Raw genomic sequence first — 27,794 nt, 5'->3', positions numbered from 1 at the left:
GCAGAATGCTCCCAAGAACAGCCCTGCGCCGGATTACTCGACCACACCCTTCTTTGAACGCGCAAACGACAGTTGTACGACATTTGTCCCATGTTTCGGTTCGAGTAAGTAACCTGTGTCGAGTAGGGCATGTTGACTCGACTAACTTCATTTCAATTAGCCATCACTTACAGCACTTGGGAAACGGCCAGCCCTATCGTCTGCTTCTGCTACCTCTCCTTTCGTCGCCTCATCGAGGAGTCTATCTTGGACCCCATGGCGGCCCTCAACTCCTTCGACCGAAGTAGCCAACGATCACTCAGCCGCCTCAACATCTACCTCTAGCGCTTCACCTTCCTCTCACGAACCTATTTTATCAGAGTCACATCCCGATCTGACATCATCCACCTCTTCTGTGTCTTCAACATCTTCTCCGGCTGCATTACCCGATCCCCTTTCTTCACCTTCTTCCTCACTCTCATCGTTAGACCCCTCACTTCTACCTCAACCTCCAGCGGATGCTGTCACACCTACTCTGGCAGATCTCATACTGAACTCCGGAAAACCATTAGAAGAAGTTTTGAACTCTCCAGAAGCTGTGCATGCTGCTATGCAAGTATCGGATTTAAAATTGTTAGGATATGAACATGGTTTCTTTAGTATCTCGGGTTGGTTCACAGATGCTATCGTCGGAATACATACTACAATAGGTCTACCATGGTACGCTTCTTCTTCATCACCCTGTGTAACATTCAGAATCCCTGCTCACACTTTTCCAGGTGGGCAACTATCGCCTCTATCACCGTTGCCATCCGTCTTGCTCTTTCCCCAATTCTTGTATCCACTCAAAAGCATAACGTGCGACTGGCCGCCGTCAACCCTCAGATCCAAGGTCTGATGGAGAGAGCTCAAGAAGCCAAAGCAAAGAACGACATACATGCTCAAGCCTTACTCGGTCAAGCTATGCGACAATTGATGAAAGATTATAATGTCAATCCTCTTAGGGCCTTACTTCTACCCGCTGTTCAGTTACCTATCTTCTTGACATTCTTCAATATCATCCGAGGATTGGCACATCTACCTTTACCCCAATTGAAGGAAGGTGGTATAGGGTGGGTTACCGATCTTACCCAAGCGGATCCTTATTATATTCTCCCTCTCACTTCCCTACTTTTCACGAATCTGGTTTTCAAGGCAAGTTCAATTTTGTGAATATGTGATTTTTATCGAAGCTGATCGTCTTGCAGTTTGGTGCGGATGGAATGGGAACCGCTCAAAAGGCTGGCTCACCTGAAAGAACAGCACACATCAAGAATTTCATCCAGATGACCACTCTTGCATCCCTGCCTGTAGTGTCATTTTTCCCTGCTGTAGGTCAATTTGGCGCCTGAACAATCGTTGCAGCTGCTAACCAATTGACCCTTAAGGCGATCCTGTTCTACTGGACATTTTCGACCGGTTTCACTCTTCTTCAATCAATGGTTTTACGACAACAATTCGTCAAAACCATGCTTGGCATTCCTACACCGCCTAAAATACCACCTCCTCCAGGAGAGAAGGATTTCAAAGATCCCAATTGGCTTGACACCCTGAAAGCTGCCAAAGACTTCGTACAGGGCAATTATGAGAAAGCGCAAGTGATGAGTAATGAGAGACAAGCGGAACAGATGAGGGAGCAAGCGTTATTGTCAAAGAACAACCATTCAGCTCAAGTGAAACACGTAGAGAGGATCAAAGAGAAACCTGCAACTTCTGCTCCATCGTCCGCAGAAATTCTTGCATCTGCTCAACCTCAGCAGTCTGCCCAATCAACACGTTCCAAAGCATTGAGTCCCAGAGAAGCCGAGAAGCAGAGGAGAGTAGAGGCAGCGAGAAGAAAGAGGCTTGGGCAATAGGCGGAATGTATAATGTTACAATAGACCATATGCATCTAGTGCTATGCAGTCAATAATTCGGATTGTAATCTCCCGTGAAATGACTTCACCTGGACTGCCTCCACTCTTGCCGTTTGCCGCGAAGATGACGATTTCGACGAGATGATTCGCATTCCCATAATAGGATGGACGATGACAGATGTTCTCTCTTCTCTGCGACATCCATGTCATCTCACAGCAACGCAATACTGAAAACTCTCAACAATTGTCAGGATAAAAAGCACTGCAAATCACTGATATGCTGCGCCGATGGGCGATACAAGCTACTCTAGCTGGACCGAGCAGGCAGTTACTGATTCCCAGACAAAGGGGGATAGCCACTGCTCTTCCGCTGCTTCGCCAAGACGACCGATGTAAGCTGTACCGTGTTAGTGTTGATGTGATCATGTAGCTGACGGTGCTTGCTTCTTGGTAGTGCCTAGGGGACATGTTCGACCTCGTCGTAGACCAATTTTGCCATCGGAAACGAACCAACATCCAGCCGAAACTCCACCGGGACCGTACCCACAATACGATTTCGACCAATTTAACCCATCTAGAGTACAGCCCCCTGTACCATCTAGACCCATCAATATTCCACCTGATCCTCAAGGTATACTGAAGGATAATCACGCCGCAAGGGAGATACTGGGTCATGAGAGTCTGGTTATTGTAAGGCAGCTAGAGATGCTGAATGTGTTCATGGGTGTGAGTCGTTTTGCGTTTCCTCTTGCAATGATTGCAAAGTTCATTGATGAGATAAAAAATAGTTTGAACAAGCAAACAGATATGCCATTCATTCGCCTGATGGTCAACATGTCGGATTGTGAGTCTAACATAACCCCAATATCGTGTGCAGGCAAAACTGATTTCAAGGTATGCAGTTTGGCGGAAGAAGAACAAACTATCATTTCTGCTATATCGAGGCAAGCTTTGCGTACACATCGACCATTCAGAGCCGTCATAATGGATAAACATGGTAAACCTATACTATGGGTATGTTGGAGTATTTTTACTTGAGGATAGTGGTATGTATCATCGATGCTGACTCAATCGATTATTGCAGGTTCGCCGTCCTTTTGCATTTATAAATTCTAGGATATTTGTACATGCTGAAGAAGGATCAGAAGGCAAACTCGTAGGAGAGGCCCAACAGTAAGTTCCTATCACTGCAGTGAGCAGACCAGAATAGTTCTAATGAGGCTTTTGCGATCGGTAGACAATGGCATCCTTGGAGAAGACGATATAACCTCTTTCAAACGTAAGCTTATCCTTTTCTTCGATCACTGTTTCATGAGCTTATGACGTGCATAGACGAGAAGAAGAGACTTTTAAACAATTTGCGAAAGTGGATAGCGGATTCTTGGCATGGGACTTCTGGTTGAAAGATCGCGATGATCGTATGTGCAAATAATTCACTAAATTGAACATACTAAATATACGCTAACAAACTGCATCAGGGCTGGTGGCATCGATCAACAGAAATTTCAGAGGTCTAGGCAGGGAGCTGTTCACTGATACTGGTAGGTCTTACTGTATTTCACAATGCAAGGCAATCTGACGGTTCATGATAGGACAATATGTGATTCGATTCGACGCTGCAGGAACAGAACTTAATTTGCCTCCCGGTTCGAACATCAACGTTCAAGGACAGTCGTTGATTCTACCAGAAGGTAAAGAGGGAGGTTTGACTCTGGATCAGAGAGCCATGGTACGTGGCTAACACAATGATATGTTGAGAATGAGCGTATTTTGACGTCTTGGTTTAGACTTTAGCGACAGCTGTATCAAGTAAGCCAAATATCCAGTGTAGCCATTGTTAGTGTAGCTGACACGAACCCACTTAAGTCGACTTCGATTACTTCTCCAGACATTCGGGTAGCGGGTAAGTCAAGTGCATCTAAACTATTGATCGTGAGTTGATGACCCATTTAGTGGGATGGGTTTCCCTTTCATGTTCTGGGGCGGTGGAGACGGTGGTATGGAAGCATCGCGTGGTCGGCCATCAGATGTTGAACCTGCAGGTGGGGCGGCGACGGGTGCAGCAGCGGGAGCGGCAGGAGCGAATATGTCAGAAGACGAGCAGATATACGGTCGCCAACCATCTGAACAAGGATCACAAGACCTTGATCAATATCCCCCTTCTGCAGAAGGAATGGAAGGCTTGGACGAAGAGCAGGGATGGGGTGAAAACGAGGTGATGCAAGATCCTTGGTCTGAGCAGCAAAACGATGATAGCGGTTGGTTTGGAAGTGATGACGGAGGCGGTGGGGGTGGGGGTGGGGATTGGGGCGATTGGGGATCATAGCTTGAAATACGAGTCGGCGAAAGTAAAGTAGAATATTGCATATACACATAAATATAATCATATGCACATCGAACCTCTCTAATCTATTTATGCTTTTGCTTTTGGCTGCGGTTGATAAGTTGTCCAAATGCTGTCAGCGCATGTCGAAGGGTTGAAGGGTTAAGCGAGGTTTGGAGGAGAAGGATGAAAAGACTGGATACTCACCTTACAGTCCTCCATGACTGTATCTTTAATTAAAACCATTATTCTTCCTTGTTCTTCGGGTTTGCTAACAGCGTTATCATGCTCATAACTTGCTCCAATAGCTAATTTGCTCCCATCTGGAGAGAATGCTAAAGCTGAAATGGAAGTTGGATATTTGGAGTACAACTTCATTCTTTTCTTGGCGTTATGATCCCAAATTGAGATGAACCCATCAGATCCGCCTGATGCGAATGTGTTATGTCTATTTCCGAAAGGGAAGATCAGCATGACAGACTCTACTCAGCTTATCAGAGAGCTATTGCCTCACATAGGATGGTAAGCCAGAGCGTTGATTGGATAAACGCAATCTACACCATCTACATTTTGTCTATGAGCTCTAAAAGCGTATTTTGATCCTTGATCTGCTGGATCAAAGTATTCGACAGCGATTCTACCTTCAATCGAACCTGATGCCCAACCTATATTCAAGCATCGTCAGTATCACCGCCATCTCCCCCATATATATATCCGATATGGAGAAAAGTGGGAAAGAACTGACCTTTACCGTCTATCATGGTGGCAACATTTCTAGTCAGGAATTTCAAAGCACTTTCCCTCTCTTGTGCAGGTGAAATCTCTCCATCCGCAGCGGCCAGTTTGGCAACGTCATATACGGATACATGTCGATGTGCCATAGAAACCAGAAGACGAGATGAAGATGATGCGTAAGAAAGACTGTATGCTTTTGCAGATAATGATTGAGTAGATTTTAAAGGAGTTTCAGAAGTTGGATCCCATACTTTTAATGTTGAATCCCATGAAGTAGTGATCAATACGTCTTTTTATTAGATAGACATCAGCTGTCCTCTCCATCAACTGGCAAGGATTGCCCGCCAGAAATGTCGTAGACTTACTATACTCTGGACACCACACTAAACTTGAAATAGCATCATCATGTTTACCTAACACTCTACACTGTCCACTTTCGAAATCCCATCTGATAATTCCATTTTCGTCTCAAGTTAGTATTTATTCCCAACACGCTAGGAAGACAGGACATCTACGCACTGCCTTACACGCTTATCCAGGCCTCCTGTGAATGCGATGGTCGGCGATGACCCGAAAGCTGATGTCAATACAGCAGCAGGATGAGAGAAACTGGTATGACAGGAAGGGTTGTCAGTACATGCGTGCCAGTCCAAGGGTAATACTCGGACTCACATCGCGGGAGGTTGAGGAGGCGCTACTAAATGATGAAGCTGTATTGTCTGAAAATTGAAGTCAGCTTAAGGGTAAGGAAAAGAGAAGATTGCTGACATACCCCATCCCAACTTGATACCAGTAGCCTGGTCGAGTCAGGAGAGAAGGTAAGAGAAGAAATCCCGTCGGCGGGAGGTTGAAGTGCGATGTCACCTATGTACGCGACATTAGCGATTCACCACTGATTGCGCGTGTTGGTACATACCTGTCGACATCTTGACTCGTGAAGTATTCCCAGTTTGAGTAAAGAACAAGTGAAGAGATGACGGATTGATGGGATGTTTTCGTATTTTCGTATCGAGGATTTGGGAAGAGGATTTCCAGGAACGCGTTTAAACATTCAGTGCAAAATGGGTATTTTGATTTTCCATAATTTCATAAACACATTCGATAGCTCATTGGATATCGGACCTCTTGCATACATTCGCATGCCAAGCCTCGGAAAACACTCATAAGATGGACGAAGACACCTTCACGTACGAACCCCGCGATAAATCGGGTCCGATGGACGTGGATTCAGGTTACGATACTTCTCGATTGGACGTTTTCAACTACGTTGGGATGGGATCAGGTGAAGATGGACCTGCTAGGAAACGTGAGTTGTGGTTCACGATGGGCTTTCCGATCAATTGATGAAATATACTCACCATCGTCCCGAACTGTAGGTCTGCACAGCGAGCTAGGTCGAGCTATACCTTTCAGCCCTCAGCCCCGACCCGGTTTCGCTCACTTTAGCAATCCAGCTGCCAATTCTGCGCCTCTCCTACTAGCAGCGCAGAATACACCTCTCAAAGCTCCCTATTATGATCCTTCTCACTGGATCAATAGTGCTCCTAGGACACCTGCAGCTGCGAGCTTGGCGACTCAAGACGTCGATATGGATAGTCCAGCTAGAGGGTTATCGACCCCTGTCAAATATACCGAAAGTCCCTTGAAAAGCAGTAGTAAAGAAGCGAGAGTGGAAGATGAGAAAGAAAACTATAACGAGGACGACACGAAGGAAGATCGCCATGAACAACCGAGAAAATTCGCCAAAGGTGCTGTTACCAGAACGAACAAAAAAAGAGAGAAAGCAAGAAAAGAACAAGTCAGAAATGGGGAGGTCGTAAGCTATCTTGTTCACCCACTTTGTCTTTAGCTAACAATCGAGGTCGAAATAGGATTCTAAGGTATCTGTCAGACACAGTGATGCATCGACACCCACCTGGTCAAAATCAGAGCATCACTATAATGTACACATGACACCGCCAGCCATGAGACATTCTGAGATACCTGCTCTGCTTTTAGCGTAAGTCATGTTCCGAACGAAGTGCGAAGATCTCTTAGCTGTTCCTTTCGTTACCCCGCAGATATCTACAATTCGTTGTCAATGCCGCTATCGTTTTCTTCTGCCTCTACCTGGGTTTGCAATTTGTTCTAACAGTAAGAAGAGATGTTAAAGATAAAATGCAAGAACACTCTGTCGGTGAGTTCACACCTTCGATCGTGTAACGTGTAGGTTTAAGTGTTGAGTTCACTCATTTTCACAGAGATACTGCAGGAGATTGCGGAATGTACGACTCTATATCTAACGAATCGATGCGATCCTGTTCTCCGTGTACCAGCAATGTGAGTGTGATCTTGGAGTTCGTTTGAGAAGTGCTTATCGTTGATACCGTTCACGTCCATGTAGGGAAGCACCTTGTAAAGCGTGGGATGCGTGTATGAATCGAGATCCAACGATGGTGGGTAGAATCAATATCATCGCGGAGACGTTTGCGGGAGTCATAAATAGCTTCGTAGATCCAATAAGCTGGAAAACAATGGTAAGTCATCATAACTCACAGAAATACAGTTACGCTAACTTGAACTGGAATCATGCAGAGCTTTACCCTTGTGACATTGTCATTCCTGATCATTCTTACCAACTCGGCTTTGTTCAATCTCCGGGCGAAGGCATCACATCATGAACCATCGCCATCACCAAATAATTACTGGCCACCACACGGCCAATTCATGCCTCAGCTCCCACCTCATATACCACATCCCCAGCAACATATGCTAGCTCCACACCAAAGCAATCCAATAACACCCAGTGGTCAACAAGATCAGAGGCAGATTGGCTGGGCAGGAGGAGAAGAAAAGAAGAAAGGTTGGTGGTGAATGGCCTGTATCGGAAGCGAAGTTTCTTGTCTGTTTTTTCTGTATGCATTTATAAGTTCACGATGATCCTCACATATCTCATTGCATGCATTCGCCATGACATCTACATTATTCTTGCATTCGGTGTCCATCAAATGGTGTGTTAGTCGCAGCGTGAAAGATTATTGCCACCCAGAAATATCAACAAGACATCCGCTTAATGAGAGGCACGGTTCTCCCCGTGATAACCACCATTGTCAATGACACCATCTCATCACTCCATTCCGCTTTCCATATCCCTTCTTTATTCTCAAAGACTTCCAAAGAGCATTGACAAAGCTCGCTGAATCGACTAAGACGCTCACACAGTCTACTGGATCTCGCCCTTCACTTGATCAAGCATCAACAACCTACATCAAAATGTCTCGTCTTGGCAAGCGTCATCCGGACCTTCTCGTATGTTGTTCTCTTCACCCTCTCTCCTTAGCGGAATTAACTTGCTTTTGGGATCCTTACCTTGGGGTCGTATGCGTGGAGGACACTGCTGATCATACTGTGCTCTATCTCAGTGCTGTAATTTCAATCAGGATTTCTCGTGTATCGCGGTTGGTCATAAGAAGGGATATACTATACTGAATTGTGATCCGTTTGGTAAAGTTCATTCGAAGCGTGAGTTTGTCACAATCTCTTTTACGGTAATGATCTGCATAGAATTCTGCGTTGAATCTGTGCAAACTTTAAAAGTAGATGATCAAGGTGCGACTGGGATTGTCGAGATGCTATTCTGTACTTCTCTCGTTGCTCTAGTTGGGGCAGCCGATACTCAACCGTCCAATAGTCCTAGAAAGTTACAAATTGTAAATACGAAAGTGAGCTATCCAGTTCAGTCCTGTCAACTAAGTCACAACCAGCTGTTCGGCCAAGAGACTGATATCAAGTTCTCGTAGCGTCAATCTACTATATGCGAGCTCATTTTCCCTACCTCTGTACTTGCCGTCAAGATGAACCGGAAGAGACTAATCGTAGTCCTTGAGAGTGAGATTTACATTTACGATATATCAACGATGAAGTTGCTACATACTATCGAAACTGGACCTAATGCTAATGGTGAGTATCTGATTCCCGTCGTAATCCATCATAACAATCATCTTCTCTCTCTCCTGCCTCGATGATGAGTTTAGTGTTCTGTTTTTCCCCTCCCCCTCCCCCTCCCCCTCCGCCCCCGGCCCTGGTTAAATTTCTCTCCATGACTAGTTGCTGAATACACTATGCACGTCATGTTATAGCTATCTGTGCACTATCATCATCATCCGAACATTCATATCTTGCCTATCCATCACCTGCACCCTCAGCCTCCTCGGCTCCTCTATCCTCTAACGCCGTTCCAGCAGCGCCTCCAGCACCCACAACAGGGGATGTCCTTCTTTTTGACACCATCTCACTATCAGCACTCAATGTGATCCAGGCACATAAGACACCAGTTGCTGCTCTTGCGCTGAACTCGACAGGTACAATGCTCGCCACAGCTTCCGATAAGGGAACCGTGGTCAGAGTCTTCTCCGTTCCAGACGCCAAGAAGCTATGGCAATTCAGAAGGGGAACACAAAGTGCAAAGATATTCAGTATCAATTTCAATTTAGCAAACTCGTTATTAGCTGTTTCATCAGATTCAAGCACTATTCATATATATAAACTTGCCAATTCGAAAAGTTCAGGTGGAAAGAGTTCAAGTGGATTCTCAGATATACAGGAGAACCTTGTTGATGGTGCAAGATCACCGACACCTTCCGACGCTCCATCAAATTCACCGCCACTAGCGGCAGCTAAGCTGAACAATAGTCATAGTGCGACATCATCGTTGGGAAGACGATCTTACTCCATTGGCAAATCCTTTGTGGGTGGCGTGGGTGGTTATCTACCAAGAAGTGTATCGGAAATGTGGGAACCTCAAAGAGATTTCGCTTTCATCAAGTTAAGAGGTAGTGGTGCTAGAACTGTAGTTGCTATGAGCGCGTAAGTCGCGTAGTTGATCAAATCTGTGAAAGTAAGCTAATACCAAGCTTATCCATATCCACAGGACCGTGCCTCAAGTCATGGTGATAAGTGCAGATGGGCTGTTCCAGGCATACAACATCGATCTAGAGAACGGAGGTGAATGTTCTCTGATGAAGGAGTTCGCGTGAGTGTGCTTTCTGTTGTTGTTCCGATGTCGATCAATTTTATCTGACTATGTTGAATCTGGTATCAGGTTGTTGGGCTCAGAAGATTCAGTCGGTAATACCTCACTTGGGATGTGATTAGTTGAGGTTTGATAATAGAATAAACCTTGTTTGTATTGAGTATGCATATGTGTTTTATGTGTGGCTAAACCGTTAGAACTCAGTTGAACTACACAAAATACATTTCGCCATACTGCCTGGATTGACTTTTCTTGGCATTGATCAATGCAAGAAACCCCTGATAGCTCCTCCTACATTCTGCACATCCAGTAAAAAAGTATCATGACCCCAAACTCCACCTAACTCGTAATAAGTGACATTTGCGTTTCCAGCTAATTTCAACGCATCTGCAAGTTCTCTTTGTTGTTCGACTGGGAACAAGACATCACTTTGTACACCCAATACTAAAGCTGGAATACTCTTCAGTCGTTGTAAACCTTGAGCTAGTTCAGCTAAATGAGGAGATTTGGAGGTAGGAATGAACCTTTGTAATTTCTTCTGAGTTTCGGATTCTGATACTTGTTTACTTGCTGAAGTTTCGGAAGAACTTGTATGTCTGGCAGAAGATACTGATATTTCGACCGGGTCAGATGGGAATGGGAATGGATTTGAATCGGGATAAGCAGCGTTGAATTTCTTAGCTAGAGAGGTCAAAGCCGGAGCTGACATGTCAAAGAGGTCCATTGCCTTTGAAAGGTAAATCATAGAGTTGGCGTCATACGTTAAGCAGAACCTTTCTCCCTATTATGTAATTATAATACGTTAGTCTTCCGATCTCTTCTAGTGAAGCGATAAGATTCACTCACTTGATGATCAAGATAAGTTTCGATCAAGAAATCCGGTGATAGCCTTGGGACATCTGGATTACCCTCTGAATCAAGAGCAGATTCTTGTTCTGACAGCATTTGTCGTCCAAATCGTTGTTCCCATTCTGGTCCAGATCGGTAAGTGATGGTTGCGATTTCTAGGTGGACAGTTGAGAACGTCAGCATTTTGATACCTGAAGAGAAAGTTTGCAAGGACTCACGCCTAGCTAGTTTCATTCCATTATGAGGAGGTACACCATCATAGTAAAATCCTCTGTTCCAATTAGGGTCTGCCATTAATACTATATGATCCCCCAGGCCAGAGATTAGCCGATAGACAATTAATTTCTTGATAATCCCACCTCACTTACCACTTCTTTGAGCGTATCTCATTCCGACGCCATTCAAGCCGGCTCTCCCACTCGCAGAGATACTAGCGACTCTTCCAACTCTTTCAGGAGCTATATAAGCCATGGAGATACTTTGCATTCCCCCCATACTGGAGCCTATGCTTGCGTACAACTTGTCGATACCCATCGAGTCCAACAAGTCCAGTTGTGCCCGAGTCATGTCGTGTATGCTTAACATTGGGAACCTTGTTGCCCATCGAGTTTCACCATCTCCAGGTGGATAAGGACTTGATGGACCAGTTGAACCGAAACATCCACCCAGAACATTCGTGCAGATGACAAAGAATTTATTGGTGTCAATGGATTTATTAGGTCCAACGAATTCTTCCCACCATCCTGATTTTGAAGATGTCAAAGAAGAAACTTCATTTCCACCAGATGCGACATGTGAAGAAGCTGATAATCCCGTATGTAACAGAATCGCATTATCTCTTTTCGAATTGAGTCTACCCCATGTTTCGTAAGCTATCTGGAAAGGTGGTAAGGGTTGTGGTGAGTAAAGCAGTGGAAGTTGATTCGGTGAGTAGAAATGAAGTGTTGCAGGAGGAGGCTAAGAGATTGTTCGTATTAGCTAATGGATGTGTTTTTCTTCAACTGTGGGAGAGATTCACTTACAACGTAACAAGCCTCGGCTTCTTCTTTTCCTTCTTTACTTTCCCTTCCTTCTAACCTTTCTTCATCTCTTCGAATCTCTTCGTCCTTCTTCCTGATTTCGTCCAGCTCGGCTTCTCTAGCTTTCTCTTTACCCTTCCATGATCTGGGTGAAGGCGCGGGTTGAGGTGATGATTGCAGACCGAATCCACCTGGACTAAAAGCTGGCTTTCTTCTCGGAGGTAGTTGAGGCGAAACGGGAGGTACAAATGTCGACGTTGAAGACGAAGGTGAAAATGCAGGAGGATGATATGATGCTAAATGGGGTTTAGGGGGTTGCCATGTCGGTTTGATAGAAGGTAATTGAACGGAACAAGGGATGGTCGCTCTTGGAGGCATTGTAAATATATATATGTATTCACACTCACACTACATTGAACAAAGAAATGAGAATGAAAAAGAGAATGAATGATTAACTTTCAGTCTATGGAAATCAACTCGTGCCATCTAATGCATGTCTCCCTCTGTGCATCTTCATTCGCCTGAGATCATATCTGATCATTCCGAATGTGATCGTCATCCCATCATGACATGTCTCCCATAATAAATCAATATAAATTCCAAAATATCAAAAGATGTTATTGAGCACGCCATCGATTCCAGTGGAGTCCCCATGTACAGATTATTCCGAATATCCCCTTCATACATGCACTTCATTACGCAACAGAGATGCGGAACACCGAGGTCGTCCTTCATCTTATGATATGATTATGAACAGTGCATGCATCAAACATTCATATGTGCGACGCTAACTCCTGTATATGCCTATCCGTGATGTGACTGCGTGTGCGTCATGCGGCACTACATATCCTCATTGGTCCATTCGTCAACGACTTCGTAAAGCTCCTTGGCCAATCGTCGCTGAATTTCCTCGGCAGATTCGGTCTATAAGACAGAGAGGATCTGAGCATCTGTGATACGTCCCATTCAAGCATGACTCACTTTGGATGGGGGCAACGCTCGGACAAAGATATATCTCCTTCCCATCAAGACGTCGGCATCAGTGGTATTTTGTGCTTCAGCGTCCTTGCCGCCAGAGAAGAATCCACCGGTCTCCGAGACGATGATGGCACCAGCCTGATTGATCGATCAGAGACAGATGAACGACAAGTCAGACGCAGTTTTACAGTTCTACGTATAGGTGGGGCACATTGTCTAGCGAAATTTGGCGAAGACAGACGGATGAGGCAGGATGCAGAATTGAATCTATGTACTCACACAGACATCCCAAGGGAAACATCCCGCATCCCAATATACATCTAGTTGCCCTGCAGCGATGGCAGCGACGTTACAGCAGGTACTTCCGGTGGCTGAATTCAACGCGTAAGCTGATTTTCAAGACTCGATCTCTCAACATTTAGCTCACTTCGGAGTGCATGAGCCATGATACCTCCTTTGACTCCTTTAGTTGGATCTCCGGCCAAACGAGCGAAAGAAGCAGTCTTCTTAGCGAAAGTCTGTTCAGTTCGATCGGATCCCCCTGCCAACCAATAACAGTTAGCCGTCACCAAACCAAGGAAAAGGAGTAGTGGCTTACATTCAGCTCCAATCATACATTTTGATAGATCCGTCAAAGGTTGAGGTATTCCTCCGGTCAGAGGTAGGGGTGTGGTACGGTTCATGAAAGCTCCACCACCCAGTCGTGCCGAGAACTGGTAAGCTCAGCTTGGGCATTTAACATGCACAGAGGTGTGACCTACAATTTGATGTAAGAATGGTAGAGCGATGACTCCTACGACTGACTTCGAACGATGCGCTACACCAATGGAACATGCTACGGACGGACTACAACTTAGCTCGTGTCACATCAAAGGTCAACTCACTGTGAATGTACAAAGCTGTCATTAGTTAGACCCTCGACGGAGCAACCTACTTCATAGTACCCTGATCGTCAGCTTGGTGCTTGCTTAAATTGTACTTACGTCAATTGGATCCACAATCCAGGTAAACTCGTCTGTGAGTGGTGGTCGATCTCCGGCAGCATAGGACTCTTCTCCGATGCTGTGATATTAGTGCAAGTATACAGATGAAGAACGTACAATTGGTGTGAGGGATATTTCTCAGCAACAGCAGCCTTTATCATGTCCTCCACCGCTTGATCAGTTTCTGTCACTAGCTACAATTAAAGAGTCAATAAGGTGCTGCGTGTGAAGATATTTCACTCAATAGCTCACATCGACAGAATTCTTCTTTTCTTCTATCTCATCTGTCTTATTCCATCTCGCGGCTGAGCCTTTCAAAATCAAGTCGGTTGCCTAGTCGGACAGTCAGCTTGGGCTCATGGCTGAAAGCGTGCGACTGACCTTCTCAGCTAGCCCGTAGGCGAACTCCAATATCTCTTGGTACTGATGCTCGACTGCCATGTCTGTGTGCTCGTTCAGCTAGATGATGTTCAGACCGTAAGTGAAAATTAGAGGATGATCTTGATGGGACTTTCAAAAGAGTGTGGACTTCCTCCACTTCCTTTGTACTCATTTGTATGCATGGGGAGGGTATCCCCACGTGGTTACCACTTCCCGAAAAAGTCCGAGGGAATGTGGCACTTTATTTTCTGTTTTCATTCTCTTTTTACTTTCATGCTACTGCAGCAAGAGTTCCCGATCCTCTCTAACACATCTTCGACATATTTCATTGGTCAACGGTCAAAAACAGTCGTAGCGATTGATCACATCAGCCAAAATGATGCGAAGTGCCATCCAGACCAGACTCTCCTCTGCTCTTAGAACTACCGAGGCTCGAAGTAAGTGATATTCTGATATTCTCGCGCTTTTTCCATAGCGAGCTCTACTGATCTTGCGTTTAGCCGCCGTTCGACCTTTGGCTGGACCATCGGTACCTCTCGCTCGAACTCTCGTAACTAAACCTCTTTCTACCCCTCGATTCCGAGCAGTAGCTCTTTGTCCCAGAAGACTACCTACTCGAGGATACGCTGCTGAAGCTGGCGGAAAATTCAGTCGAAAGAAGCCCCATTTCAAGTGAGTTCTGCTTTCCTATTCTCAGAACAGCAATAACAAATACTGATGAATGTATTCAGCATCGGTACCATCGGAGTAAGTAGACTCAAATAAATCAAGAGAAAGAATTGGCAAGGCTAATGGAATTGTTATAGCATGTCGATCATGGTAAAACTACTTTGACCGCCGCTATCACCAAATATCTTTCCGAACAAGGTGGTGGTAAATTCATGGATTACTCTCAAATCGATAAAGCTCCTGAGGAAAAGGCTCGAGGTATCACTATCTCTACTGCTGTGAGTACCTTGATTCTTCCAAACTCAGTGATGGTCACCCTTCTGACAACACTACAATAGCACGTTGAATATGAGACTGCCAATCGACATTATGCTCATATTGATTGTCCCGGTCACGCCGATTGTACGTCCTTCCCCTTTCACCTCGTAATGTGTATCAGAAGTGAGCTCATGTGGTGTATTGATAGATATCAAAAACATGATTACTGGTGCTGCTCAACTTGACGGAGCCATTATTGTGGTTTCAGCCACCGATGGACAAATGCCTCAAACCAGAGAACATTTGTTACTCGCTCGACAGGTCGGTATCAAACGATTAGTGGTATTCATCAACAAAGTAGATCAAGTTGATGATCCTGAAATGCTCGAACTCGTAGAAATGGAAATGAGAGAATTACTTTCTGAATTCGGATTTGAGGGAGAGGAAACTCCTATCGTCATGGGTACAGCTTTAGCTGCTTTGGAAGGAAAAGATCCAGAGAGAGGAGCAGAGAAGATCAAGGAATTGATGGAGAAAGCAGATGAATGGTTGGAACTTCCTCCTCGTAAGTGATTGCCTCCATCCCTTCCTCTTTGTACCCGTCTATCTACCTCCATCCCTGTTATCCCATCATGCCCTGGTTACCTGGCGTCGCTCCTTCAGCGGTTGCCACCCGTTTTCAGACGTTCTACCATTAAATGCAACTGCATTGCTGACTTGCGTATCAGGTGATCTCGAAAAACCTTTCTTGATGTACGTTGAGGATGTGTTCTCCATCTCTGGTAGAGGTACAGTCGTTACTGGTAAAGTAGAGCGAGGTACGATCACCAAGGGTTCAGAAGTCGAGATCGTTGGTATGGGACCATCTATCAAGACTACCCTTACTGGTATTGGTGAGTCAGCTGAAAAAAACGCTCTGCTCGCAAAGCTGATGATACTTGACTGGCAGAAATGTTCCACAAGGAACTCGAGCGGGGTGAGGCTGGTGACAACATGGGTGCGCTTTTGCGAGGTATCAAGCGAGAGCAAGTTCGAAGAGGACAAGTGTTGGTCCAACCCGCTTCTATCAAGAGTATCAAGAAGTTCAAGGCTCAACTTTATGTGAGTGCTGATGTCTCTTCACATACATACGGCTTTTTTCCATCGAATTTCGAAAGCAAAATTTACTGATCCGTTCGCGATGATCTAGGTGCTCACCAAAGAAGAAGGTGGCCGATACACTCCATTCATGGCCAACTACCGACCACAATTGTTCATCCGAACAACAGATGTCACTGTCTCTCTCACTTTCCCCGAGGGTACCGAGGGTGCTCACGAGAAACTCGTTATGCCAGGAGACAACGTAGAAATGATCGGTGACTTAGTACACGATATCGCTCTTGAACCTGGATCTCGATTCACCTTGCGAGAAGGTGGAAAGACAATCGGTACAGGTATTGTCAGTGAAATTTACGAGTAAACATCTTTGTTATGATGGATAAATGAAACGGATATATATGAAACTTCATTTTTGGTCTGGTTGGATTCGCATTTTCTCCTTATATATTTTAGCATTGTTCGTGTTGGAGTCATTGATACTGAGATTGATGTTTATATATGCATTACACACCCTACTCATATGGCCTCGCTGAGACTCTTCATGTCTAGCCGTCTCTCGCCCCATTTCTTCTTTTCTACATCTAATCTTTCCGTCCATTTCGATATACCTTTATCTGATACCATTCCTGCCATTTTTCTTGAAACTGATTCAATTTCTTGAAGGGTTTCTTCTATCTCCTGTGTGTCTTGCGCCGGGTGCATCGCGGACACTGCTCCATCGTACGCATCTACGAATTCTGTTGAAGCAATCAATAATGAGCGGTACTCATCTTCTTTGACTCGATCAAAGAAGCGTGGTATTGTCGAGTGAAGTATTTGATACAAGGCCAAGAGAGGTTTTGCCTTCATCAGATAACTGATCAGCTCAAGTTGGAAATGGGGTAAAGCTTTTCGTTTGGACTTACCGCTTCAGCTGTATTTCTTTCATCATCAGATAATTCCTCTCCTCCTAAATCCAGTTCATCCCATTCACCATTCTCATCTTCATCGTCTTCGTCCTGTTCTTTCCCTTCCGTTCTCTTGGTTCCAGCGTCTAGTAATTCCTTGAATTCCTCCCAGGCATCTTTGACAGTCGATTGATGAGATTTCCATCTTCTTCTCAAAGCTTGTGTTTCATCTTTTGATAATTCTTTTGACAGATTATCGATCGATTCCCATACCATTCCCGTCGAACTCAGATAAGCATCATTTTCATTTTGCTCCAGCACACTTATATGTCTAACTATCTCTTCAGTGATATTTGTAATACCAGATTTCCATTCCTCGGCTAATAATTGGGAACTTGAACATAGTAAGACGCAACTGATTAGTTTACCTATATATTCTGATATTCTCTCTAACTGTTGGATAGCTCCTTCGATGGTTATTGGTGGATTATAAGATACACCCAGAGCAGTAATTGACTGTCGCAGCTGAGCTAACAACTGAGAAACTACTTCTCCCAATGCAGGTGGCAGAGGCGACGAGTCTTGGTTTGCTGATGAAAGTGCTTTTACGGAAGATAAAATTGATTTTCGACTTTCTTTGAGAGCTTTTGATAGTTTGGGGTCTGTCGCGAAGCAGGTCAGGTCAGCTTTTGGTATCACTCTGAGCCAGGTGCGCAGGAGCTCCCTCACCTGCCATATTGTCATTTGATATGTTCTTGTGAAATGGTATCAAACTCAGTATGTTATTGATATCTGTATGATTTTGCTTGACATCTTTCGTTGAAATTTCCAACATGGTGGTGTCTCAGTTACGTAATCCTAGGGAAAGAGAAGAAATGATCGATTTAGGACGCGACTGTCAACATTATTATTATTTGTCACACGAAAACACCGTCATCGCAATCTCACTGCTCAGATTCTCATTACTCAGTTCTCATCTTTCATCTTTCATCTCTCACCTCACAGCAGATTATATCCAACAGTGAGCGCTACATGCTCGTCAGATAGAAGAGGATCTCAAAATGCCCCTCGTAGAAGAGGAGTTCGACTTCACGCCTATTTCCTCTTCTTCCACTCTTCAACCTCCTTCTCAACCTCCTTCTCAACCTCCCTCCAGACCGCTGTCGCCTAACCCCCTGAACGAAGCGATACCTGACTCGTTCTTACCGGCTGATGTAGATGATCTTCTCGACGGACTGGGTGCAGATGATTTAGATGATTTCGAAGGTCTCGATGCTGAAGATATCAGGAATGATAGATCGTTCGAAGAAGCTCATCCTCTTCCTCCGCCTGAGCATGATCTGGCATCGGACAGAGAAGATGAAAAAATGGAATTGATATCAAAGACGTTTGGCTTTGCCACTGCCGGAGGAAGAAAGTTGCCTCCTCCCTCTAAAAAAGCCCTGGCCAAGGCTAACGAGATTTGGACCAAAGAGGTAGACGCTGAATCATCTTCGCAAGGGCATGTGGGAGAAACACATACAGCAAAGAAACCTAGGCTCAGTGATCCCGAAGAATCGGTACCAACAGACACTTTTCTGTTTACGGAACCTACACCCGCGTTTGTCGGATTCAAAACGGGCAGAGGTAAAGCTGTTCCTGCGCCTTCCATTGAAGCCATAAAGAAAGCTGCAAAACTTCAAGAAGAAGTTGAGAAACTAGTCACCCAGGAATTAGATGGAAATGTACCTTCTTCTAATCCAACAGCGTACTCACAATCGACCAAATCTGGATTCTCATTTGCTTCAGGTAAACCAGCTCCACAAGTTAGTCAGACGTCAATGTTGAGGGAGAAAGATTTGTTCTTTGCTCAGGATACCCCTTCAAAATTGTCTGTTCCACATGTATCAGCATTTCAGTCGGCTTCTGGAAAAGCCGCTCCCCCCCTCAGTCAATCGGAATTCAAGAAGGCAAAGGAGCTCTTCGGAGATACAGAAAATCCTCCTTCTCCTCAGTCTTTACCATCCTCTTCTTTCAAATCCGCTTCTGGAAAAGAGGCTCCTCCGATCACATCAAGTAGATCTGCAATCAACCGGCTCTTCGATGATATAGATACCAATATTGTTACGCCAATTCGACCTCCTCGTCATCAACAGCCTATACGAGCTGATTCACCCGCAAATACTCCAATGCTGCGTCAAAGATCAAACCAAGGATTCGTTCAACCGTTCTCCCTTCCACGTACACCATTGAGCAGGACATCTCTGTCTTTAGCTTCCAGCAAGAAACCCATACAGATCAAAACGCCTGCAGGCCCTCAAAGAAGGATAGGCATCGGTTCGACGCCGTATCAGAGACAAGCTAAAGGCAATAAATTCACTACGCCATTCAAAGCTCCATCTTCTGTAATACATCCTGCACCGATCCAAGACCCTGGATCTTCCACCCAACATCAGATATCTCATTATCGATCGGTCTTCGATCTTGAAGGTAAGTCTTCCTTTGGCGTGTATTACGTGAATATACCAGAAGTTAATATCAGTTCAGAGCCGATGGAAAGAGAAACATATAAAGCTGCCTTTTTGCATCCGCAATACCACAGTATCAACGAATTAGCGGACATGGATATGTGAGTCTTTCTCTCTAATGTGGGTAATTGCGCTAATGCACTCCTAGTCCCGATGAGATATGGAAAATTAATCTTGTTAACGCCCCGCAATACCGCTTCCTTGCCGAAAATGACAGCTTCCTCAACCACGAAGCAGCTTTACTCACTCTGCAGGTAGATGGATGTGATCATGTCAAGGGCGTATGGGTAGAGAATCATTGGGCTCAGATATTATGGAAATTAGCTGGACAGATTCAAGCGAAACCTGGCCTATTCGGGGAAAAATGGAGCTGGAATGAAGTCATTCGTCAACTCAAATATAGGTGAGTATTGATGAAGTTATGGTTCGACCAAGCTAAGTTAGATTTCTGCAGGTACGAGAGGGAATTCGGTTGTGCTGATCGATCTATCATAAAGCGTGTACAAGAACACGATTCTTCTCCCAGTTTACCGATGGTCCTTGTGGTTTCAGCGATCCATTTCAGTCAAGGGGATGACAAGAACAAATGTCTTTTAGAATTGACCGATGGGTGGTATTGCATTAGAGCACAAATAGACGGCTGTTTACAAAGAGCTGTGACAAAAGGTAGAATCGCAATCGGGAGGAAGTTGGCAATTACAGGTGCCAAAGTACGTTATAGACCCGTAGTCTTCATAAGCTGTGCGTTTAAGCTGATGCAGCAATGAACAGCTTGAATCAGGGAATGATGGGAATGATGTGTTAGAAGCTTTCGACAGTTCTCATTTGATCATCACAGGCAATTCTACATCACTGGCAAGGTGGCCCACAAAGTTAGGAAAACAACCTCAACCGTTCATAGCTTCTTTATCAAGCCTGTTGGTAGACGGCGGAGTGATCACTCTTATGGATGTCATATTGGAGAAGATATTCCCTGTAGCCTATACAAACAACAACAGAAATGCACAGGAGGCTCCCTGGGGAGAGGAAGAGGAACAAAACAGGCAAGATGAGTGGCTTGTGGGTTCCATTTCGCCCTTGCGGCTTTACAATTAGCTGACATGTCTGAATTACAGGAACGTTATGAGGGTGAGAAGACTCGCCTCGCCGATAAGATCCGGAGGCAGATGGAGAACATGGAAGACATAGCTGCCATACTCGCTCAATCCGCAGAGGAAAGTGACCCAGTCAGCAGTAAGTTATATTGTGTCCTTAGTGAGATACAGCCAAGCTGACGAGGCATTGCAGGTGAACCTCCCGATACGCTTGATAACGATCTTGAACGTCTCCTCGTAGCTAGAGATAGGATGATCTGTCTGAGGATGATGTCCAGTCACCAGATCTACCATTTAGCTAGTTATGCCAACAAGCGTATGTCACAAGAAATGCAAGAGAATCAAGTGGAAATGGAGGCGGAACTGGCCGTGAGTCCTTCCACTTAGCACTTTGTTACCGCTGTATCAAAGCTGATTTTGATTTCCAAGACATTATGTCCCAAACGAGACGTCCGTGAATTCAGAATGATCCGTATCGCCGATGCCTACAACGGAAATCGAGATCCATTCAGAGTGGGAATGCTGAATGTATGGGATGTTAAGGCTTTAGGCGAGGGCTCGCTGCAAGAAGGAAAAAGGTATCTGGTAAGTGTATTCCATGAACTGATGATTGCGAGTATAAAAAGCCCAGCTAATAAACATGCAGATCTCTAATACGATGCCCGGCCGAGGTGGCGATTGGAGTGTCAATAGAAATAGATTGGACAAAGCAGAGATATACCTTCATACAAGAAGAGATACTCGTTGGCAACCTGTATCGTGATGTCGTAGCAATCCAAGATTGTATCGCATTCAAATCAATCATGTACAGTTCATGTTGTTGTAGTCTTAATGCGTCAGTAACATATCTGTCCATATGCATGTCATCATCAGGGCATGCAATTCAACGATCCGGCCAGTCAAAGCAGCGCACTCTGCAAATGTATAGGCCGAAGTGATAATTGTACATCCTTGGCAGAGGAATGCTGAATACTTGACTTTAGTAACGAGAAATTGATAACAAGAATATCTTAAGAGGCATGACTGGCAAGTCTCCTTCCACCATCAATGATGGGATCCTCAGCAATATAGTAAGATCCCAGCAGGGGAAAGTCACCCAAGAGATGTACCTGCAAGATCCTCCCGGGTGCCTGCACGGTTGTAGGACAAGACAATTCTCTACCAAAATCCGCTTTTGATCTTTGTACGCGTACAAGGTCATGAAGAGTTTTGGGCAGCGAAAGGATTGGTAAAATGATTTCCCCTTTTGGAATATGCTTGAGTTGATTTTGCTGGATAGACGGGATATTACGATCAGGAGCCAGTTATCTGTCGTGAGCTGCAATCTTTTGTGATCAACCATACAGCCATGAGTTGAGTGAGGTGCGCTTCTCAGACAAACCAGTCAAGCAATTCATATCCTGATGACTTCGCGATTTCGCTGGCTGGCAGCTTTAGGTCGAGCGGTTGTTGATACTGCATGACTGGAGATATCTTTCAAAGCTTTAATGTATCAGGTCAAGTATGAGATAAACTGAATGAGCAGCAGATGGACGCCAAGGAAGAAAGAGGCGACTCCACTTTCTGGATTTATTGAGTAACCTGAAAAAGAGTATAGTGATGCTCCTCAACATTTTATAGCAGTTCAAGGCGGAAGCTTAAAGAGCCATCACCTTGAGTTGATGCCAGACTACCAGATCTCGCCATTGGAACTTTGGAGAGCTTTGGATGCAACCCCTTGGTTTGATTGATGAGGCAGAACTGCTGTTAGCTGATCCTCATTCATCTTGGGGTCTCTGTAATTTAGTTCGTGAGATGTTAGATCACATTTAGTATTCAGCCTGCCTAGGCGGTCAGTTATAGCCGAGTTGAGCCAAATGAGGGTGATGAGCTAAAGCGAAAAGAATACCCGAATTCCATTAGCAGGATCTAGCAGAGTGACTTATGTCCCAGTAATGACCATCTGACCTTTTCGCCTACCTGAAGGGAATAGGTGGCTCGGAGCCTAGACACTTTCATGGTGTTCGCAAAGATTGGCTCCGGTTCGTAGTCTACTAGGCCTCCCTGCAGAACGAGTTCAATCTTTGACGATCATCATGTTGACCCAAGTACAGCTAGATCTTCCCCCGCAGGTCGGCTGAATGTCTTTCAAGTATGAGACTTGACTTGCTCAAGACATTTCCTCGTTCCCATATATACATACGAGACAGAAGGGAAGTCGGCGTCGTAAATGAGGGGTCTCATTACCAAAACTCACTCACTTCGCTACTTCGCAATTCGCCACATTAAGCAGTCAGAGAGGATTTTGATCCCGTCATCATCTTGATTGCACTTCATGTCACCTTGCCTTTCTATTCTGATGTTTTATATTTACGCATTATATCAGTCATAATTACACATTCAATCACCTTGAAAATGTCTGCCTCAGTACTCCCAGCTACCGATGGCAATGCGGGCCCTTCCACAACGTCGAACGGACTGCCGCCTTTAGCTGACTTAGTGAGAAGGAGCACGAAAAGAACTAGAATCGTTTATGGTGTAGAGGGTGCTGCTGTCGATGATGGATTGGCCAGAGCGTAGGTCCAAGCTTCCCTCAAACGTCTGCATCTCAGCTGTCCGAGTGTGATGGAAAGTGGACTCTGAGCTGAGTAAATTGTTGGAATCGCAGGAACAAGATAAAGCTCGCTTCTAAACTCGCGGCAGAATACAAAGATGTTCAAACTTTACCACCTGTGTTAGCTGCTCAACAAGGACCTACAGGACCTAAACGACCTTCTAACCAATCTGGACCAGCTGCTCCTGGACCACAAGCAGGGCAAAAACTACTCGGAGGACTAGAGGATGCTCCAGCGTTAGTGGCCCCGCTTTCCACACTGAGTAATGGGATCGATTGTGTGCTGATAGTCTTGGTTTTACGACAGATCTTCCAATAGTCCATCGGCTGTTGCTGAACCTAGATCCTTGGTGAAATTCAGACATCAACAAGGGTTCGCTGCTGAAGGTGGTCAAGCCTCATCTAGATTATCACAAGCCCTAATGAGAAAGAAAGAAGCTAGAGAAATCAAACCGGAGTATCATCCTCAATGTGAGTTTATCGCTTTTCACAAGTCCTATTACTCGTTTCGTTCAACCATCAACGATTCATATCATGAGCTAACCGACGTATTTGTCATAGGGAAACTTACAAGGGTTATTTCAGGACACATGGGCTGGGTAAGAGCAGTTGCTGTAGACCCAGGGAATCAGTGGTTCGCTACTGGCGCAGGTGATCGAGTAGTCAAGGTGAGTTCAGGTATCTCAAAACCGTTCATTACAGCTACTGGCAGATAGCTGACGTTTTTCCCGTTTTGCCCAGATTTGGGATTTGGCTAGTGGAGAGTTGAAATTATCTTTGACTGGACATATCTCGACAATTAGAGGATTGGCTGTATCAGATAGACATCCATATCTCTTCTCCTGCGCAGAAGATAAGGTGAGCTAGCTCTTCCTCGACGTGAATCACATACGATACCATCTGACACATGATGGATGTATAGATGGTGAAATGTTGGGATCTTGAGACCAACAAGGTTATCAGGCATTATCATGGTCATTTCTCGGGTGTCTACTCTTTATCGTGAGTTTAGCTCTCAAACCTGAGAACATCAAGAAGAAACCTAGACTAATGCCGCCATGTAGCGTTCATCCTACTCTTGATGTCCTTGTTACTGCTGGGCGAGATGCAAGTGTTCGAGTGAGTAGAATCTGTCTCTGTGTCTGGACTGCTTAGCTGAACATCCGATGTACCTAGGTTTGGGATATGAGAAGTCGAGCAAATATCTTCACCCTTACTGGTCATACAAGCACAGTTGCAGATGTTAAAACGCAAGACTCCGATCCTCAAATCATATCAGGCAGTATGGATTCAACAGTTCGGTATGTAACCTTTCTATGTCCTGTTCATTTTACTTCATTCAGCAGTCACTGATATCCTTGTTATAGATTGTGGGATCTTGCTGCCGGAAAATGTATGACCACCCTGACACACCATAAGAAATCAGTTAGAGCATTAGCTATTCATCCCACGGAATATTCATTCGCATCAGCAAGTGCAGGCGGAAATAATATCAAAAAATGGAAATGTCCAGAAGGTACTTTTGTACATAATTTCGTTGGTCACGAAGCTATCATCAATACTATGAGTTTGAACTCAGATGGCGTAATGTTTTCTGGAGGTAAGTCACTCTGACTTGACACCCATATCACTTGACCGATGAATAAGTTACTGGGATACTGATAAATATGTTTGATGGACATAGCCGATAATGGATCACTCACAATGTGGGATTACGCGACTGGTTTACCATTCCAGCATCTTAAAGATATTCCTCAACCTGGTTCATTAGACGCTGAAGCCGTAAGTCCCTCTTGGTTAACAACTAGATAGTAAGTAAACAGCTAATCTATGATGTATAGGGTGTATTCTGCTCAACCTTCGACAAGACAGGTACTAGATTGATCACTGGAGGCGCTGATAAGACTATTAAAGTGTATTCAGAACAAGCATAGATGGCGAATACTTATGAATGAAAATGCATTGTATGATTAATTGCAATAGGCATATGAAGTGCAAGGTCATTCAGTGAATGATATATCCCCTGTGGTGAGCGCAAAAGCAAGTCAATGCCAAAAATAGGATGCAGATGGACTTATGTGAATGATGCATGATTCCCCCAAGATACGGACAGTTCTACAGTGTCGAGAAAAGACCCATAGTCCAATCAAAGTGAGAATAATAAACTGATTTGTCACTTATACTCTACACTGATAATTCAGCTTGTTTGACATCTTTTAATTGATCTAGATATTTTTCCAAAGCGGGTTTGACCCAATCTTTGACGAAACCATCAACTTGTTCTGGAGCTCTTCCAACAAACGTATTAGGATCTAACAACTCATCTAATTGACTCCAGATGGGTTCGAAATAATTATCCTTTCTAACTCTATCAATCAAATCGTTTTCACCACCTTCTTCTTTCACGACCGCACCTGCTTGATGTGATAACACTCTTATCTTCTCATGACATTCTTGTCTATCACCACCTGCTTTGACGATTGCCATTATGATATTTTCAGTGGCCATAAATGGTAATTCTTGTGAAATTCTTCGACCGATGACTTTGGGGTAAACTACTAATCCTTCTGAAATATTTTGTAGTGTAGTTAACAAGATATCAGCTGTAAGGAAAGCTTCAGGGATGGTCACTCTTCGATTAGCACTGTGACGAAGAAAGCGAACATTGGAGTCAGTATAAATTCATTGCTTGATAGTATTGGGGAATCTGGGAAGGTATGGCATCAACCCACTCACCTGTCATCTAAAGTTCGCTCGAGCCATTGAACGGAGGATGTCATCAAAGTGTTTTGGTAAATGACCATGAGATGTCGGGCAAGAGAACAAGCTCGTTCACATCGCATTGGATTTCGCTGGGTAAAGTATTTTCGACTGTTAGCAATCTGAAGGTGGGAGTCAAGCAGATGTCATCATGAGAGATGAGCTCACCTTGTAAGCCATAGCGGAAGAGCCGATCTGATCCTTCTCAAAAGGTTCCTCGATCTCCTTGAGATTAGCGAGAAGTCGGACTGAGGAGTGAACGAAAATCAGCTAATCGTCCCTCATCTGTCTCATTGGTGCAAGTGAGACTCGCAATTAGAAGAGATAACTCACTATCAGTAGCGATTTTATGAACAGTGGCACCGAAAGATGACATTGGACCAAGGACATCTGCGTCGATTTTTCTTGAATAAGTTTGACCAGTGACGGGATAAGCATAAGGGAAACCAAATAATTCCGTGACTCTTTTGTCTAATGCTTCAACTTTATCATGATCACCATTGAATAAAGTCAAGAAGGAAGCTTGTGTTCCAGTTGTACCTTTAACGCCTCTAAAACCTAAATCGTTTCTTGCTCTTTCTAAGTTTCTTAAATCCCATAATAATTCTTGAATCCACAATGTTGCTCTCTTACCAACTGTGGTCAACTGTGCAGGTTGGAAATGTGTGAATCCGAGTGTAGGTAGATCACGATATTTCTCTGCGAATGAAGTTAATCTTGAGATTACGACGGCAAGTTTAGGTAAAAGGATATCAAGTCCTTCTCGAAGGAAGATGAGATCTGCGTTACTGATTGAAGAAAATCGTCAGCTAATATGACTGTTTTGGAACCAAAAAAACAAAGAAGCTTACTCTGTAACATAACATGAGGTAGCTCCCAAACTATACCAACATATCAGCTGAACTTCTGCCACCGAGACAGCAATAGCTTACTGGATGATACCGGCAGCTTCAGGGGCGACAGTGCCGAAAGTATGTACATGAGCCATGACATCGTCTGCATACACCGTTAATCAGCTGCATACTCTCTTGTATCTGACAACAGCTGACTTACGTCTTCTCTTCTTCTCTTCCTCGGCAGCCACTTTCATTTGAGCTTCATCAAGGTCAAGATTTGCTTTCATTTGCTCGATAGCTTTGTCTGAAATGGCAAGACCGAGCTCCTATACATATTTTGCGTCAGCTGCAGAAACACCACCTAGGCATCAGAACCTCGGCTGACCTTTTCAGCGATAGCAAGGTTCAACCATAGCTTTCTCCAAGTACCGAACCGGGTCTATACGACTACATATCAGCTTGTAAACTCTGTTTTCATGCAAAGAGTGAAACTTACACCTGAAGAGAAAAGCTTTGACATCTCCTTGGATGCATATCGGCTGTGGAGTTCAGAGATCTATATCAGTATGATACGTTTGCATGGTATATGGAATGATCTCACGAGGAAAGGGGAGTTTGATAACTGTCCATATTGGTCTATGCTTCAGTTGTATTTGAGCTGATCTGGTAGCCAAAGTGAATCACCCAACTTTTCTCTTCCCTATGGGAATGAAATTGGAATTATATAAAAATCCAAAACAGACATCTTCTTCTTCGGAAGCGCCGATGAAATATGATAGATCTGCTTCCGCTCGCGTGGGCTGAGCGATCATGACGTGTACTTATTCAGGCTGTTCTTTTTTTTTAAATCCGGCTATTCGGGGGTATTATTTTACCATTTTTATTATTTTATATTTGATTTCGAATAATCATATGAATCTCACCGGCGGACGGACATAT

General features: G+C 44.4%; 12 protein-coding genes across 12 annotated transcripts; 7 read left to right on the top strand and 5 right to left on the bottom strand.

Annotated features, from left to right (window-relative positions):
- Window positions 1-5: 5 nt before the first annotated feature.
- Window positions 6-1,874, top strand: IL334_006678 (uncharacterized protein; the record flags this gene model as incomplete). The annotated part of the gene is made up of 5 exons (XM_062938376.1): window positions 6-104; window positions 161-699; window positions 759-1,173; window positions 1,227-1,349; window positions 1,407-1,874. The coding sequence occupies 5 exons, from the start codon at window positions 6-8 to the stop codon at window positions 1,872-1,874; spliced, it is 1,644 nt and encodes a 547-aa protein (XP_062794427.1).
- Window positions 1,875-2,151: 277 nt separating this feature from the next.
- On the top strand, window positions 2,152-4,200 carry IL334_006677 (uncharacterized protein; the record flags this gene model as incomplete). The annotated part of the gene is made up of 12 exons (XM_062938375.1): window positions 2,152-2,266; window positions 2,329-2,600; window positions 2,663-2,718; window positions 2,777-2,888; window positions 2,959-3,047; window positions 3,112-3,153; window positions 3,207-3,292; window positions 3,353-3,415; window positions 3,467-3,603; window positions 3,662-3,683; window positions 3,741-3,777; window positions 3,828-4,200. 12 exons carry the CDS (start codon window positions 2,152-2,154, stop codon window positions 4,198-4,200), a joined length of 1,404 nt encoding a protein of 467 aa, XP_062794426.1.
- An 87-nt stretch (window positions 4,201-4,287) lies between these two features.
- IL334_006676 (uncharacterized protein) lies at window positions 4,288-5,858 on the bottom strand (the record flags this gene model as incomplete). The annotated part of the gene is made up of 9 exons (XM_062938374.1): window positions 4,288-4,305; window positions 4,405-4,645; window positions 4,712-4,862; window positions 4,943-5,221; window positions 5,298-5,380; window positions 5,452-5,541; window positions 5,605-5,651; window positions 5,705-5,796; window positions 5,849-5,858. The coding sequence occupies 9 exons, from the start codon at window positions 5,856-5,858 to the stop codon at window positions 4,288-4,290; spliced, it is 1,011 nt and encodes a 336-aa protein (XP_062794425.1).
- Window positions 5,859-6,099: 241 nt separating this feature from the next.
- On the top strand, window positions 6,100-7,785 carry IL334_006675 (uncharacterized protein; the record flags this gene model as incomplete). The annotated part of the gene is made up of 7 exons (XM_062938373.1): window positions 6,100-6,238; window positions 6,309-6,748; window positions 6,813-6,931; window positions 6,993-7,108; window positions 7,173-7,251; window positions 7,316-7,448; window positions 7,507-7,785. The coding sequence occupies 7 exons, from the start codon at window positions 6,100-6,102 to the stop codon at window positions 7,783-7,785; spliced, it is 1,305 nt and encodes a 434-aa protein (XP_062794424.1).
- Window positions 7,786-8,184: 399 nt separating this feature from the next.
- On the top strand, window positions 8,185-10,061 carry IL334_006674 (uncharacterized protein; the record flags this gene model as incomplete). Its single annotated transcript, XM_062938372.1, has 7 exons — window positions 8,185-8,220; window positions 8,334-8,433; window positions 8,512-8,633; window positions 8,712-8,871; window positions 9,051-9,777; window positions 9,842-9,943; window positions 10,013-10,061. The coding sequence occupies 7 exons, from the start codon at window positions 8,185-8,187 to the stop codon at window positions 10,059-10,061; spliced, it is 1,296 nt and encodes a 431-aa protein (XP_062794423.1).
- A 144-nt stretch (window positions 10,062-10,205) lies between these two features.
- On the bottom strand, window positions 10,206-12,189 carry IL334_006673 (homoserine O-acetyltransferase; the record flags this gene model as incomplete). The annotated part of the gene is made up of 5 exons (XM_062938371.1): window positions 10,206-10,724; window positions 10,790-10,947; window positions 11,011-11,091; window positions 11,161-11,749; window positions 11,815-12,189. 5 exons carry the CDS (start codon window positions 12,187-12,189, stop codon window positions 10,206-10,208), a joined length of 1,722 nt encoding a protein of 573 aa, XP_062794422.1.
- A 462-nt stretch (window positions 12,190-12,651) lies between these two features.
- On the bottom strand, window positions 12,652-14,213 carry IL334_006672 (uncharacterized protein; the record flags this gene model as incomplete). Its single annotated transcript, XM_062938370.1, has 11 exons — window positions 12,652-12,735; window positions 12,793-12,927; window positions 13,069-13,160; window positions 13,217-13,330; window positions 13,388-13,502; window positions 13,551-13,592; window positions 13,685-13,705; window positions 13,773-13,838; window positions 13,886-13,966; window positions 14,025-14,105; window positions 14,154-14,213. 11 exons carry the CDS (start codon window positions 14,211-14,213, stop codon window positions 12,652-12,654), a joined length of 891 nt encoding a protein of 296 aa, XP_062794421.1.
- A 316-nt stretch (window positions 14,214-14,529) lies between these two features.
- Window positions 14,530-16,539, top strand: IL334_006671 (translation elongation factor Tu; the record flags this gene model as incomplete). Its single annotated transcript, XM_062938369.1, has 9 exons — window positions 14,530-14,590; window positions 14,654-14,825; window positions 14,885-14,900; window positions 14,960-15,100; window positions 15,161-15,224; window positions 15,289-15,645; window positions 15,809-15,973; window positions 16,030-16,181; window positions 16,270-16,539. 9 exons carry the CDS (start codon window positions 14,530-14,532, stop codon window positions 16,537-16,539), a joined length of 1,398 nt encoding a protein of 465 aa, XP_062794420.1.
- Window positions 16,540-16,694: 155 nt separating this feature from the next.
- IL334_006670 (uncharacterized protein) lies at window positions 16,695-17,900 on the bottom strand (the record flags this gene model as incomplete). Its single annotated transcript, XM_062938368.1, has 3 exons — window positions 16,695-17,021; window positions 17,084-17,727; window positions 17,795-17,900. 3 exons carry the CDS (start codon window positions 17,898-17,900, stop codon window positions 16,695-16,697), a joined length of 1,077 nt encoding a protein of 358 aa, XP_062794419.1.
- A 226-nt stretch (window positions 17,901-18,126) lies between these two features.
- On the top strand, window positions 18,127-21,429 carry IL334_006669 (uncharacterized protein; the record flags this gene model as incomplete). Its single annotated transcript, XM_062938367.1, has 9 exons — window positions 18,127-19,534; window positions 19,592-19,673; window positions 19,721-19,975; window positions 20,027-20,282; window positions 20,344-20,631; window positions 20,688-20,805; window positions 20,860-21,035; window positions 21,096-21,251; window positions 21,313-21,429. 9 exons carry the CDS (start codon window positions 18,127-18,129, stop codon window positions 21,427-21,429), a joined length of 2,856 nt encoding a protein of 951 aa, XP_062794418.1.
- Window positions 21,430-23,060: 1,631 nt separating this feature from the next.
- Window positions 23,061-25,193, top strand: IL334_006668 (pre-mRNA-splicing factor PRP46; the record flags this gene model as incomplete). Its single annotated transcript, XM_062938366.1, has 11 exons — window positions 23,061-23,221; window positions 23,314-23,496; window positions 23,567-23,730; window positions 23,821-23,927; window positions 24,001-24,117; window positions 24,182-24,261; window positions 24,324-24,378; window positions 24,436-24,560; window positions 24,627-24,859; window positions 24,944-25,041; window positions 25,101-25,193. 11 exons carry the CDS (start codon window positions 23,061-23,063, stop codon window positions 25,191-25,193), a joined length of 1,416 nt encoding a protein of 471 aa, XP_062794417.1.
- Window positions 25,194-25,443: 250 nt separating this feature from the next.
- On the bottom strand, window positions 25,444-27,485 carry IL334_006667 (adenylosuccinate lyase; the record flags this gene model as incomplete). Its single annotated transcript, XM_062938365.1, has 10 exons — window positions 25,444-25,903; window positions 25,996-26,111; window positions 26,188-26,267; window positions 26,353-26,807; window positions 26,871-26,900; window positions 26,952-27,015; window positions 27,073-27,181; window positions 27,241-27,294; window positions 27,352-27,394; window positions 27,457-27,485. 10 exons carry the CDS (start codon window positions 27,483-27,485, stop codon window positions 25,444-25,446), a joined length of 1,440 nt encoding a protein of 479 aa, XP_062794416.1.
- Between the last annotated feature and the right edge of the window lie 309 nt (window positions 27,486-27,794).

Source organism: Kwoniella shivajii, chromosome 9 (genome assembly GCF_035658355.1).
Source record: "Kwoniella shivajii chromosome 9, complete sequence".
In the NCBI taxonomy this organism is placed as follows: Eukaryota; Fungi; Basidiomycota; class Tremellomycetes; order Tremellales; family Cryptococcaceae; genus Kwoniella; species Kwoniella shivajii.
The sequence above is the reverse complement of the archived record's forward strand: the minus strand, read 5'-3'. Positions and strand labels throughout refer to the sequence as shown.